Source organism: Scylla paramamosain, chromosome 29, assembly GCF_035594125.1.
Source record: "Scylla paramamosain isolate STU-SP2022 chromosome 29, ASM3559412v1, whole genome shotgun sequence".
Taxonomy (NCBI): domain Eukaryota; kingdom Metazoa; phylum Arthropoda; class Malacostraca; order Decapoda; family Portunidae; genus Scylla; species Scylla paramamosain.
Genome location: NC_087179.1, coordinates 3,570,957 through 3,581,944, shown reverse-complemented (window position 1 = coordinate 3,581,944; position 10,988 = coordinate 3,570,957). Strand labels below are relative to the sequence as shown.

The following is a 10,988-nucleotide window of genomic DNA, read 5'->3' as shown; positions in this document are numbered from 1 at the left end:
CAGCTTGATAATATGCTTCCTATGTAGTAATCTTTTTCATTTCCATTGCCAAGAGGAAATTAATACTAACCTTTTTGTTTGTAATAGATGTAAGGCTGATGTATAACAACTCCTTTCAGAAGGCCTGTAAGCTATAGCCAAGGGGCTCAAGGAAAGCAACCATTGCATAGTGTATGCTAAGGGGAGGGTCCACTCATACAACTTTACTAAACAAGGTGGAGTCAAAAGCTTTTCATCTCACCAAGTCTCCTCCTCTAACTGACTCTTCAATCTTTAAGTCACTGCTGCAATCTTGCCTCTGTTGCTAACTTCTTAAGCTATTTTCATGCCTACTGCTCTGTTGAACTTGCTAATTTCATCCTCCTAGCCAATAGTCACGGATTGCATTCAAGTTCACGGTATTCCACTCTCAAGCATGGTTCACACGAGTAAGGTTTCCCCTTGTTCTGTCATCACATGTTCCCATGTTCTGGGAAACATGTTTTACTACTGAGCAGATGTTCACATGGTACCCAGACTTTGTTCCTGATCTTGCCAGTGTTCACTCAGCAGCAGTGGGTATACTTTTTGTTCACTGTGCTTGTACTGATTTCTTACTAAGCAAAATTGGCAACACAGTTATCTACATGCCTCTTTTCTTCATTGCTATGGAGGCTACACTTACAATAGTTTAACTCGCAGTTCATCTGTTTCACCGACTCTCCAGTGCTCGAGACACTGGGGTTTCACAGGAGCTAGAGTGAAGCCCAGCTAACATGAAGCTGGCTAAGATGCATCGGCAGTTTTACATGGATTCACACAGCAGCAGCTTACCAACCACAGCTGCCGAGGCTCATCCCCACTACCTGGAGCGAGCAGAGTCCATGGCTTACAACAGCTTTTGTATTGCTGTATATACGTCACTGGGGTTAAGATGTTCAAAAAAAGAAAAAGGGCAATATTGAGATCCTGTGTTTTCTGTCGGCCAAGAATACAACAGTATCATGTGGCGCAGTGAGTAGGATCAATGAATCCCACCCAACCCCAGTCAGTAACACCGTGACACCGCATCGCCACATCAACAATGACTGATGTCACTCCATTGATCCAGCTCATGCAAAATCAGATGGAGGCATAGCAGAAGCAGATGGAGGCACTACTGAATCACCCAACATCACCCAGCAGCACTTGCAGCATACCCAGCTTTGTTCCGTTCTACCCCACATCAGAACTCTGGAAGGACTACTACGCCAGGTTTGGCATGTTTGCTGGTGCCAATTCGATCCCTGAAGACAAGGTTGCTCAAGTATTTCTCACGAGCCAAACTCCAGACATCTGCAAGCTCCTCGGTACCCTGGCGGGTCAGCAAACACCTCCCAAGGACACCAACGCCCTCAGCATGGAGGTAACTGCCCAAGTTCATGAGGGGGCAGTTCGACCCAAAATGATTCATCTTGCGAGAACGCTTCAAGTTCTGGTCAGACATACAACGCAAACCTGGTGAGACAGTTTTGGAGCTGGCGGCAAAGATACGCCAAGACGCCGCTACCTGTGATTTTGCGTTGATAAAGGATCCTCAAGATGAAGCTATGCATACAAGTCTCATATGTTCAGTGGGTAATGAGGCAGTGTTGAAAGCAGTGTTTAAAATAACTGATGATGAGCTAAGGTTCAGTAAAGCTGTGCAAGTGGCGGTGGAGACTGAAGATGCAGCAAAAGTGGCTAAAGAGACTGTACATGGTATGAAGGCTTCCGCTACAATACCTGTCCTCAAGATGAGACAAAAGAAGGCATCATCATCAGGGCAGAAGGGAACCAGCAATTCATCACGCCTGTTTCCTTAGGGAATGTGTCCTCGGTGTGGCAAAGGATTGTCAGTTCATCAACTCTACATGCCGTTTCTGCCAGAAGAAGGGGCATACTGCAGAAGTGTGTTTACGTAAGAAAAATAAAGCACCTGCTAGTAACACGGCAGAGATGCAGACCTTACAAGTTGTGAGAAGCATCCTTGGTGACGACCCAGTGCTACAACAGCTGCAGCTGAATGGGAGGTTGTTCAGTTTCAAGGTAGACAGCGGTGCCAAGGATAACTTTTGCTCTAAGCAAGTATGGGAATACTCGGAAAACCTACATTACAGCCTGCCCAAGTTCATTACGTTTCAGCTACAGGTGCATGTATACCAGTTATGGGTACGTTCAATGCTAAGACTTCCTTGGGTAACTCTACAGCACGGGAGGCTGAGATGACTTTCAGTGATGTAGGGTGCTCAAGGAAACACAAGGGCCGTCTTGCTGTGATTTACTGAGGAATGCAGGTAGGTACAGTACATCTGCTTGGCAAGGCAGCTTTCCAGAAGCTGCCTGCAGCAAATGGGATGCGGTCTTCTGTTTCCTCAGAGTTTTCCGCGTTTCTTTTAGATGCCAGAGGTTGCTATCTTACAACTCCCCCCCCCACCTTTAACTAAGAACCCTGGCTAACGTATCCGTGACAGTGTTCTTTGGTTACACAGGTAGAACTGAGAATATAGACTAACAAAAGGAACTGGATCCATACATGAGAGTACAAACACATTTGATACAAAACTGAAAAATGCAATGTAACAAAAAAACTGGATCCATACTCGTACATGGGAACGCAAACAAGAGTACATCCTTGACACAACATGGCACTGATAGTTCTCATTCTGCACAGTTTATATTAGTCTTTCAGCCACCTCGGGGGTCGTCTGGTGTGTCTGCCTTCACCATCAAGTTGCAGTACCGGGGCAGGTAGGGAGGGTGGTGGTGGTGTTGCGGTTGTCTGCGGCAGTGGGTCTTCTATGCCGGAAGCCAGAGATGCTGGCCTCAGATGTTGCTGCGTCCTGAGGGAGATGCGTCCGTTACCATCAAGCCAGACAAGATGCTGCCTGTGTCCTCTTGCTTCCACCACCATTCCTGCCCTGTTCCACCTCCTGTCGTGCTAGTGGTCTTGGACAAGCACTCTGTCGCTGAGAGCCAGAGGTGCGTGGGAGCGCCTGTTGTCACAGGTCGCCAGCACTGCTGCGGAGATCGGCCATCTGACGTTCCCGCTACTGCAGTGTTCCCCAAAAAAACTTATCCACCTCAAGCTTTCTTCTGACCGTCAGTACTCCATCACGTACTTGGCGGTCTGTTGCTAGCTGAGCAAGTGACTTGTTAATGTCCTTTAGAGACGTGCTGACGTACTGGAGTAGGCCAGCAAGATCTTGTTGTCGAAGCTCCCATCCATTCCGACGTTGCCACGTATTATCCTCTTTGCCAATTTCACTGCCACCTCCGCCCTACCATTTGACTGTAGGAAGTAAGCCAAGGACATCCGCACACTTACCCCCCCATTTCTGGAGGAAATTTTTCATCTCTTCACTCCCCAGGTTGGTGCCACCATCCATGGAGAGCTGCTCAGGGGCACCCCATCTGGCAGCACATCCTTGATTTCACTTGCAGATGTGCCTTCAGGTAGGTACGAGATTTCCAGCCACCCAGTGAGCCTGTCTGCGTAGACTATGTAATCGTGGCCCTCCAGCTGAAACAGGTTCACCACAGTCTGCTGAAATGGGTAGACGGGGGGGGGGGGGGAAGAGGAGAGGCTCGGGAGATTGAGAGGGAGAATGTGTGTTGCAGGTGTCGCAGCTGGCGTGATGGAGTCACAGATTGCCCTCAATGCCCAGCAAGTATACCACTTGTCGTGAGCATGGAATCGATTCCTTGGTGGCCTGCGTGGAGGTAGGTTGTTATTTCCTTGCATAGGAGGTCTGTGTGTGGGTGGTTTTGCTCAAATGCGTACGTCACCAGGCCTTGCGACACACGCAACCTCTCTCTCTGATGCTGTAGAAGGGGCGTAGGCAGGTCAACTCCTTCGACCTCTGTGGGTGCCAGTGTAACTGGTACACTGGGTCGTCCCGTGACACTTGAAGCACCATGTCCTCGTCGAGTGTGAGGCTGTCCTGAAGGTCCAATGCTGCAACCGTGGCGACGGTCATAGCCACTGCCAGCTCCTCATCCTGTTCCTCATCCAGCACACTAGGAGGTGACTTCATGGATGGGTATCTGGACAGAAAGTATGCAGCACAATTCTTCTTTCCCGGCAGGTAGCAAATGGTGAACTTGAACCGAAGTGTCTGCTCCTTCAGCCTAAACAGCCGCGGGTTTGCCACATCCATGAGGGCTCTGTCACCTAGCAGGCCCACCAGTGGACAGTGATCGATCACCAGGAGGAAATTAGAGCAGCCTAGTAGGAAGAGCCGCACCTTGTGAAGACAATACGCCACTGCCAGGGCCTCACCTTCGATGGGCGCATATCCTTGTTTAGCTGGAGTCAGGTAACAGCTGCCACACAGAGCCAGGCACCAGCCTCCCTTACAGCAGAGTGGAGCCTCTGGGGACACGCAGGAGCAGTACTGTTGTAGGATGACAAACCCTATGCTTTCTTTGCTCCAGTTGGTGATGGCTGCCATAGGCCTGGTGCAGTTGTAGAAGGGAAGTCCATTCTTGGCCAATTCGCAGATAGTTTCCTTCACCTGGCCCAGCTTTTGCTGCAGCTGTTTATCCCAATACACTTTACGCCATGTTGGCTTCCTCAGGAGGTTCCTGAACGGCTCCATGATGAAGCCAGTGGCCAGGAACAGCGCCAGCTGGTTGACGAACCCAAACAGAGACTTCACATTGGTGATGGTGGGCTGGCTGGGCATGGTAAAGTGTCTTATAGCTGACAGGCGGTCCTCGGTGGGCTTGTAGGCTTCCCAACCGAGTTGGAATCCAACAAACTCCACCTCCCTCTGGCAGAATACGAACTTCTCAGGCTTTAGCGTGATGCCCCTTCTGGCACACCACTCCAGGAAGTCGTAGGTGTGCCAGAACGCTTGCTCAGTGCTAGCGTTGTACAGGAGCGTGTCGTCCACACACTTCTGTTTGCGGGAGAAGTCACTTATTGCGTCATCGAACTGCTTGATGTAAGCATCGGTGGCTGAGCAGTTACCCATCGGCGTGCGGCAGTACTGGTACCGCCCTCACGGCGTGATGAACGTGGTTAAGTGGCAACTCTCCTCATCGAGCTTGACTTGATGGAAGCCCCAATGCACGTCTGCCACAGTCTTGAAGGAGTGGGGTGGGACATCTGATACCATGTCGAATAGTGAAGGCGTGTGGTGGGTCTCCCGCAGGCAGCATGAGTTCAACTCTGGAAGTCCAGTTTTCCTCGGTTTACCAAACTTCTTTGCCACCACTACCATCCTTGTGCACCACTCCATTGCCACGCCTGCTGGGATGGGGCAGATGATGACCAGCCTGACATCCTCATCCAGCTCCCTCTTCACCTCAGCCACCCAGTGCTTGGAGACTGTGGCCGGTGTGTGGCAGGCATATGGTTGCATGTCCTCCTGTAGGTGAATGTGGTGGGGAGCACCATGCATCACACGCAGTGGGTGGCACTCGGTGTTGAATGTGGATGACGAGAAGGGCCTTAGTAGCTACTGCTCCAGCTGTGGGATGTTCTCCTCTAGAGGCTGTATATGCATCGCTGTCGGACGCTCTGGGACGTCGTTAGCACCGCTGTCCATTATTTCTGCATCAGCAATCAGTGTGGGTGGCTTGAGAAAATCTTGGTGGATGAGGCCAAGGTCCTTGCAGGTGGTGAACGACAGGTACAGGCACTCAACGTTCTTCACAAAGTGCACGTCCTGGATCGTGGTGTGGCCCAGGAGGCTGATGCGGCACGTAGCTGCTCCCAGACCATAGAGTGGTATCTTGGCGAGGTCTCGTATGCCAACCCAACGCTTTAGGAGAGCAGACCAGAGATCCAGCGACAACATAAGGTTGGGGCTGGCAACACACACCTGTGCCCCTGTATCTGTAATCGCCATCACTGCAGTCTCAGCCCCTCCCAGCTGTGGGGTCACGCTCACTTGCAGTAGCAGCTCAGGTGACACTACCATGCTGCCCACAGTGACGCTATATCTTGCTTTCTGGCCGACCAGCATACCTTCTTCACATGTCTCTTCTTGCTGCCTGACTTGCAGACGTGGTTTTGTGCCAGGCAGGGCGCCTTACCATACTTCTCCCCACAGTAGTTGCAGGGTTCGCTAAGCAAGCTGCCTGCTTGAGGTGCAGAATCAGACCGGTGATGCACTAGGCTGTGCTGGTGGTAGCCAGCAACTACCAGTTCCTCCTTTGTGACATCAGCCCCCACCACTGCACATTCCCGCTCACTTTTCCTGCCAAGAGTGGCATTGCGTCTCGCCACCTCAAAAGATGCACAGAACTTGTGAAGGCTATCAATGTCACTGAAAGTACTGCACTTCCTGTATACTTCTTGCCTTAAGCACTGGTCACTAAGGCCAACCATCACCTTCCATAGCAGCATGTACTCCCATGGCTGGCTTCTGTTCTCTCAGAGTTTCCCACGTTTCTTTCAGATGCCAGAGGTTGCTATCTTACAAACGTCTCTACTCTCCCTCATCTCAACCTGCTGGGCCGGACAGCTATACGCAAGATAGACATTGATGTCTGCACATTGCTATGGGAGCCTGAGGCCCCTGCCTGCAGTGATGAAGTGCATGCCATCCTGGAGGACGACACGCCTCACCACACGCTCCATAAGTCCTGCCAGCAGTTTGTGTACAGAATTCCCAGACCTCTTCAAATCAGAACTAGGTTGCTTCAAGAATTTTGAACTGGAGGTCGCTTTTAAGGATAATGTGAAACCAGTGTTCTGCAAACCAAGGAGAGTGCCATTTGTCATTCTGGAGGACCTCAACCATCCTTATGACACTGGCATTAAGAAAGGTGTGTGGGTGCCAGCGCAGTTTAACAAGTATGGAACACCTGTGGTGCCAATCATGAAAACACACGTCAGGACAGGAGGGGACCAAGTTACACGTGTGCAGTGATTATTTGGTCATGGTGAACCAGCAACTTGTGACACACAGGCATCCCCTGCCGTTGCCAGAGGACCTGATGCGCAAATTCGGTGGTGGCTACTACTTTACCAAGATTGATCTGGCAGATGCCTATAACCAGATCAAGCTGGCTTCAGACAGTCAGAAGAAGCTCGCACTAATTACACACCACGGCATGCTACTTCATTCCCGTTTGCCATTTGGAATCAGTTCAGCACCCAGTTACTTTCAAGAGATTATTAAAAATCTTACCAGTGATTTGCGTGGAGTTGCCGTTTTTCTGGACAACATACTCATCAGTGGTGCCAGTGCAGAGGAACACCTCCACAATCTATGTGCCGTCTTGTATCAACTACAGGACAAGGGTTTATGCTGCAACCAAGAGAAGTGTGTCTTTTTCCAGTCAACAGTTGAGTATCTAGGCAATATGCTCTCATGTCACAGCATCGCCAAGGGACGTAAAGTGGATGCTCTTGCCAAGATGCCACCACCTACAAACGTAGCCGCACTACCTTCATTCCTAGGCTCTGTACAGTTCTACAGAAAGTTCATACCGAACTTGTCCACCATGATGGAGCCCCTCACTCACCTCACAAGGAAGGACACAGTGTGGAGATGGGAAGCCGAGACACACGCTGCCTTCCGATGACTGAAAGAAGTTCTGTGTACAGAAACTGTCCTTGCTCACTTTGATCCAGCCAAGAAAATAGGTATTGCTTGTGATGCTTCGGAAGTTGGAATTGGGTCAGTGTTATTTTATCATTACGCTGACAGTACCGAATATCCAAATGCCAACACGTCAAAGACTCTGATGGATACACAGTGTCATCACAGCAAGATCCAGAAGCAGGTCCTGGCGGTAATCTATGGCTTGCAGAAGTTTCATCAATTCCTCTACGGCAGGAATTTCATTCTGGTCACCGATCACAAGACTCTACTCTCTCTTTTCAGTCCGACAAAGGGGACACCTGCTCTGGCTGCCAACAAACTTGCTCGATAGGCTCTCACACTAAGCCAGTACGACTACAGTATTGAGTACAGGCGAACGGTTGACCACAGCAATGCAGACACTTTCAGCCGCCTTCCGATGGGAAAGGACACAGGGTTTGACGGGGAGGAGCAAGAGGCAGATATGTCTATGGTTTGCACTATAAATTTTATCAGCAGACAGCTGAACCCCATAGATATTGGAATGCTTGCCAAGGAATCCCAGAAGGACCTAATCATCTCTGCCATCATGCGTTACATCAAGGAAGGATGGCCACACACTACAAACTCCAAGGAAGTGTCACACTACAGGAAGCTGGTGGATTCGTTGACAACTCAAAGCAGGTGCTTTTTTTTTTTTTTTTTTTTTTTTTTTTATGTAGGAAGGATACTGGCCAAGGGCAACAAAAATCTAATAAAAAAAAATGCCCACTGAAATGCCAGTCCCTAAAAGGGTCAAAGCAGTAGTCAAAAATTGGTGGATAAGTGTCTTGAAACCTCCCTCTTGAAGGAATTCAAGTCATAGGAAGGTGGAAATACAGAAGCAGGCAAGGAATTCCAGAGTTTACCAGAGAAAGGGATGAATGATTGAGAATACTGGTTAACTCTTGCGTTAGAGAGGTGGACAGAATAGGAGTGAGAGAAAGATGAAAGTCTTGTGCAGCGAGGCCGCGGAAGGAGGGGAGGCATGCAGTTAGCAAGATCAGAAGAGCAGTTAGCATGAAAATAGCGGTAGAAGACAGCTAGAGATGCAACATTGCGGCGGTGAGAGAGAGGCTGAAGACAGTCAGTTAGAGGAGAGGAGTTGATGAGACGAAAAGCTTTTGATTCCACCCTGTCTAGAACAGCAGTATGAGTGGAACCCCCCCAGACATGTGAAGCATACTCCATACATGGACGGATAAGGCCCTTGTACAGAGTTAGCAGCTGGGGGGGTGAGAAAAACTGGCGGAGACGTCTCAGAACACCTAACTTCATAGAAGCTGTTTTAGCTAGAGATGAGATGTGAAGTTTCCAGTTCAGATTATAAGTAAAGGACAGACCAAGGATGTTCAGTGTAGAAGAGGGGGATAGTTGAGTGTCATTGAAGAAGAGGGAGTAGTTGTCTGGAAGATTGTGTCGAGTTGATAGATGGAGGAATTGAGTTTTTGAGGCACTGAACAATACCAAGTTTGCTCTGCCCCAATCAGAAATTTTAGAAAGATCAGAAGTCAGGCGTTCTGTGGCTTCCCTGCGTGATATGTTTACCTCCTGAAGGGTTGGACGTCTATGAAAAGACGTGGAAAAGTGCAGGGTGGTATCATCAGCATAGGAGTGGATAGGACAAGAAGTTTGGTTTAGAAGATCATTAATGAATAATAAGAAGAGAGTGGGTGACAGGACAGAACCCTGAGGAACACCACTGTTAATAGATTTAGGAGAAGAACAGTGACCGTCTACCACAGCAGCAATAGAACGGTCAGAAAGGAAACTTGAGATGAAGTTACAGAGAGAAGGATAGAAACCGTAGGAGGGTAGTTTGGAAATCAAAGCTTTGTGCCAGACTCTATCAAAGGCTTTTGATATGTCCAAGGCAACAGCAAAAGTTTCACCAAAGTCTCTAAAAGAGGATGACCAAGACTCAGTAAGGAAAGCCAGAAGATCACCAGTAGAGCGGCCTTGACGGAACCCATACTGGCGATCAGATAGAAGGTTGTGAAGTGATAGATGTTTAAGAATCTTCCTGTTGAGGATAGATTCAAAAACTTTAGATAAGCAGGAAATTAAAGCAATAGGACGGTAGTTTGAGGGATTAGAGCGGTCACCCTTTTTAGGAACAGGTTGAATGTAGGCAAACTTCCAGCAAGAAGGAAAGGTAGATGTTGACAGACAGAGCTGAAAGAGTTTGACTAGGCAAGGTGCAAGCACGGAGGCACAGTTTCGGAGAACAATAGGAGGGACCCCATCAGGTCCATAAGCCTTCTGAGGGTTTAGGCCAGCGAGGGCATGGAAAACATCATTACGAAGAATTTTAATACGAGGCATGAAGTAGTCAGAGGGTGGAGGAGAGGGAGGAACAAGCCCAGAATCGTCCAAGGTAGAGTTTTTAGCAAAGGTTTGAGCAAAGAGTTCAGCTTTAGAAATAGATGTGATAGCAGTGGTGCCATCTGGTTGAAGTAGAGGAGGGAAAGAAGAAGAAGCAAAGTTATTGGAGATATTTTTGGCTAGATGCCAGAAATCACGAGGGGAGTTAGATCTTGAAAGGTTTTGACATTTTCTGTTAATGAAGGAGTTTTTGGCTAGTTGGAGAACAGACTTGGCATGGTTCCGGGCAGAAATATAAAGTGCATGAGATTCTGGTGAAGGAAGGCTTAAGTACCTTTTGTGGGCCACCTCTCTATCATGTATAGCACGAGAACAAGCTGTGTTAAACCAAGGTTTAGAAGGTTTAGGACGAGAAAAAGAGTGAGGAATGTACGCCTCCATGCCAGACACTATCACCTCTGTTATGTGCTCAGCACACAAAAACGGGTCTCTGACACGGAAGCAGTAGTCATTCCAAGGAAAATCAGCAAAATACCTCCTCAGGTCCCCCCAACTAGCAGAGGCAAAACGCCAGAGGCACCTTCGCTTAGGGGGATCCTGAGGAGGGATTGGAGTGATAGGACAAGATAAAGATATGAGATTGTGATCGGAGGAGCCCAACGGAGAAGAAAGGGTGACAGCATAAGCAGAAGGATTAGAGGTCAGGAAAAGGTCAAGAATGTTGGGCGTATCTCCAAGACGGTCAGGAATACGAGTAGGGTGTTGCACCAATTGCTCTAGGTCATGGAGGATAGCAAAGTTGTAGGCTAGTTCACCAGGATGGTCAGTGAAGGGAGAGGAAAGCCAAAGCTGGTGGTGAACATTGAAGTCTCCAAGAATGGAGATCTCTGCAAAAGGGAAGAGGGTCAGAATGTGCTCCACTTTGGAAGTTAAGTAGTCAAAGAATTTCTTATAGTCAGAGGAGTTAGGAGAGAGGTATACAGCACAGATAAATTTAGTATGAGAATGACTCTGTAGTCGTAGCCAGATGGTGGAAAACTCGGAAGATTCAAGAGCGTGGGCACGAGAGCAGGTTAAGTCATTGCG

The 10,988-nt window shown here is 48.7% G+C and overlaps 2 protein-coding genes across 2 annotated transcripts; one reads left to right on the top strand and one right to left on the bottom strand.

Annotated features, from left to right (window-relative positions):
- Positions 1–3,782: 3,782 nt before the first annotated feature.
- Positions 3,783–4,976, bottom strand: LOC135115606 (uncharacterized). Its single transcript, XM_064032537.1, has one exon. The coding sequence runs from the start codon at positions 4,974–4,976 to the stop codon at positions 3,783–3,785; it is 1,194 nt and encodes a 397-aa protein (XP_063888607.1).
- Positions 4,977–6,494: 1,518 nt separating this feature from the next.
- On the top strand, positions 6,495–6,881 carry LOC135115604 (uncharacterized protein K02A2.6-like). Its single transcript, XM_064032536.1, has one exon. It carries the CDS (start codon positions 6,495–6,497, stop codon positions 6,879–6,881), a length of 387 nt encoding a protein of 128 aa, XP_063888606.1.
- The last annotated feature ends 4,107 nt before the right edge of the window (positions 6,882–10,988 follow it).

Coding starts and splice junctions, on each gene's coding strand:
- LOC135115606 (XM_064032537.1), bottom strand. CDS start 4,976: ATGGGTAACTGCTCAGCCACCGATGCTTACATCAAGCAGTTCGATGAC.
- LOC135115604 (XM_064032536.1), top strand. CDS start 6,495: ATGTCTGCACATTGCTATGGGAGCCTGAGGCCCCTGCCTGCAGTGATG.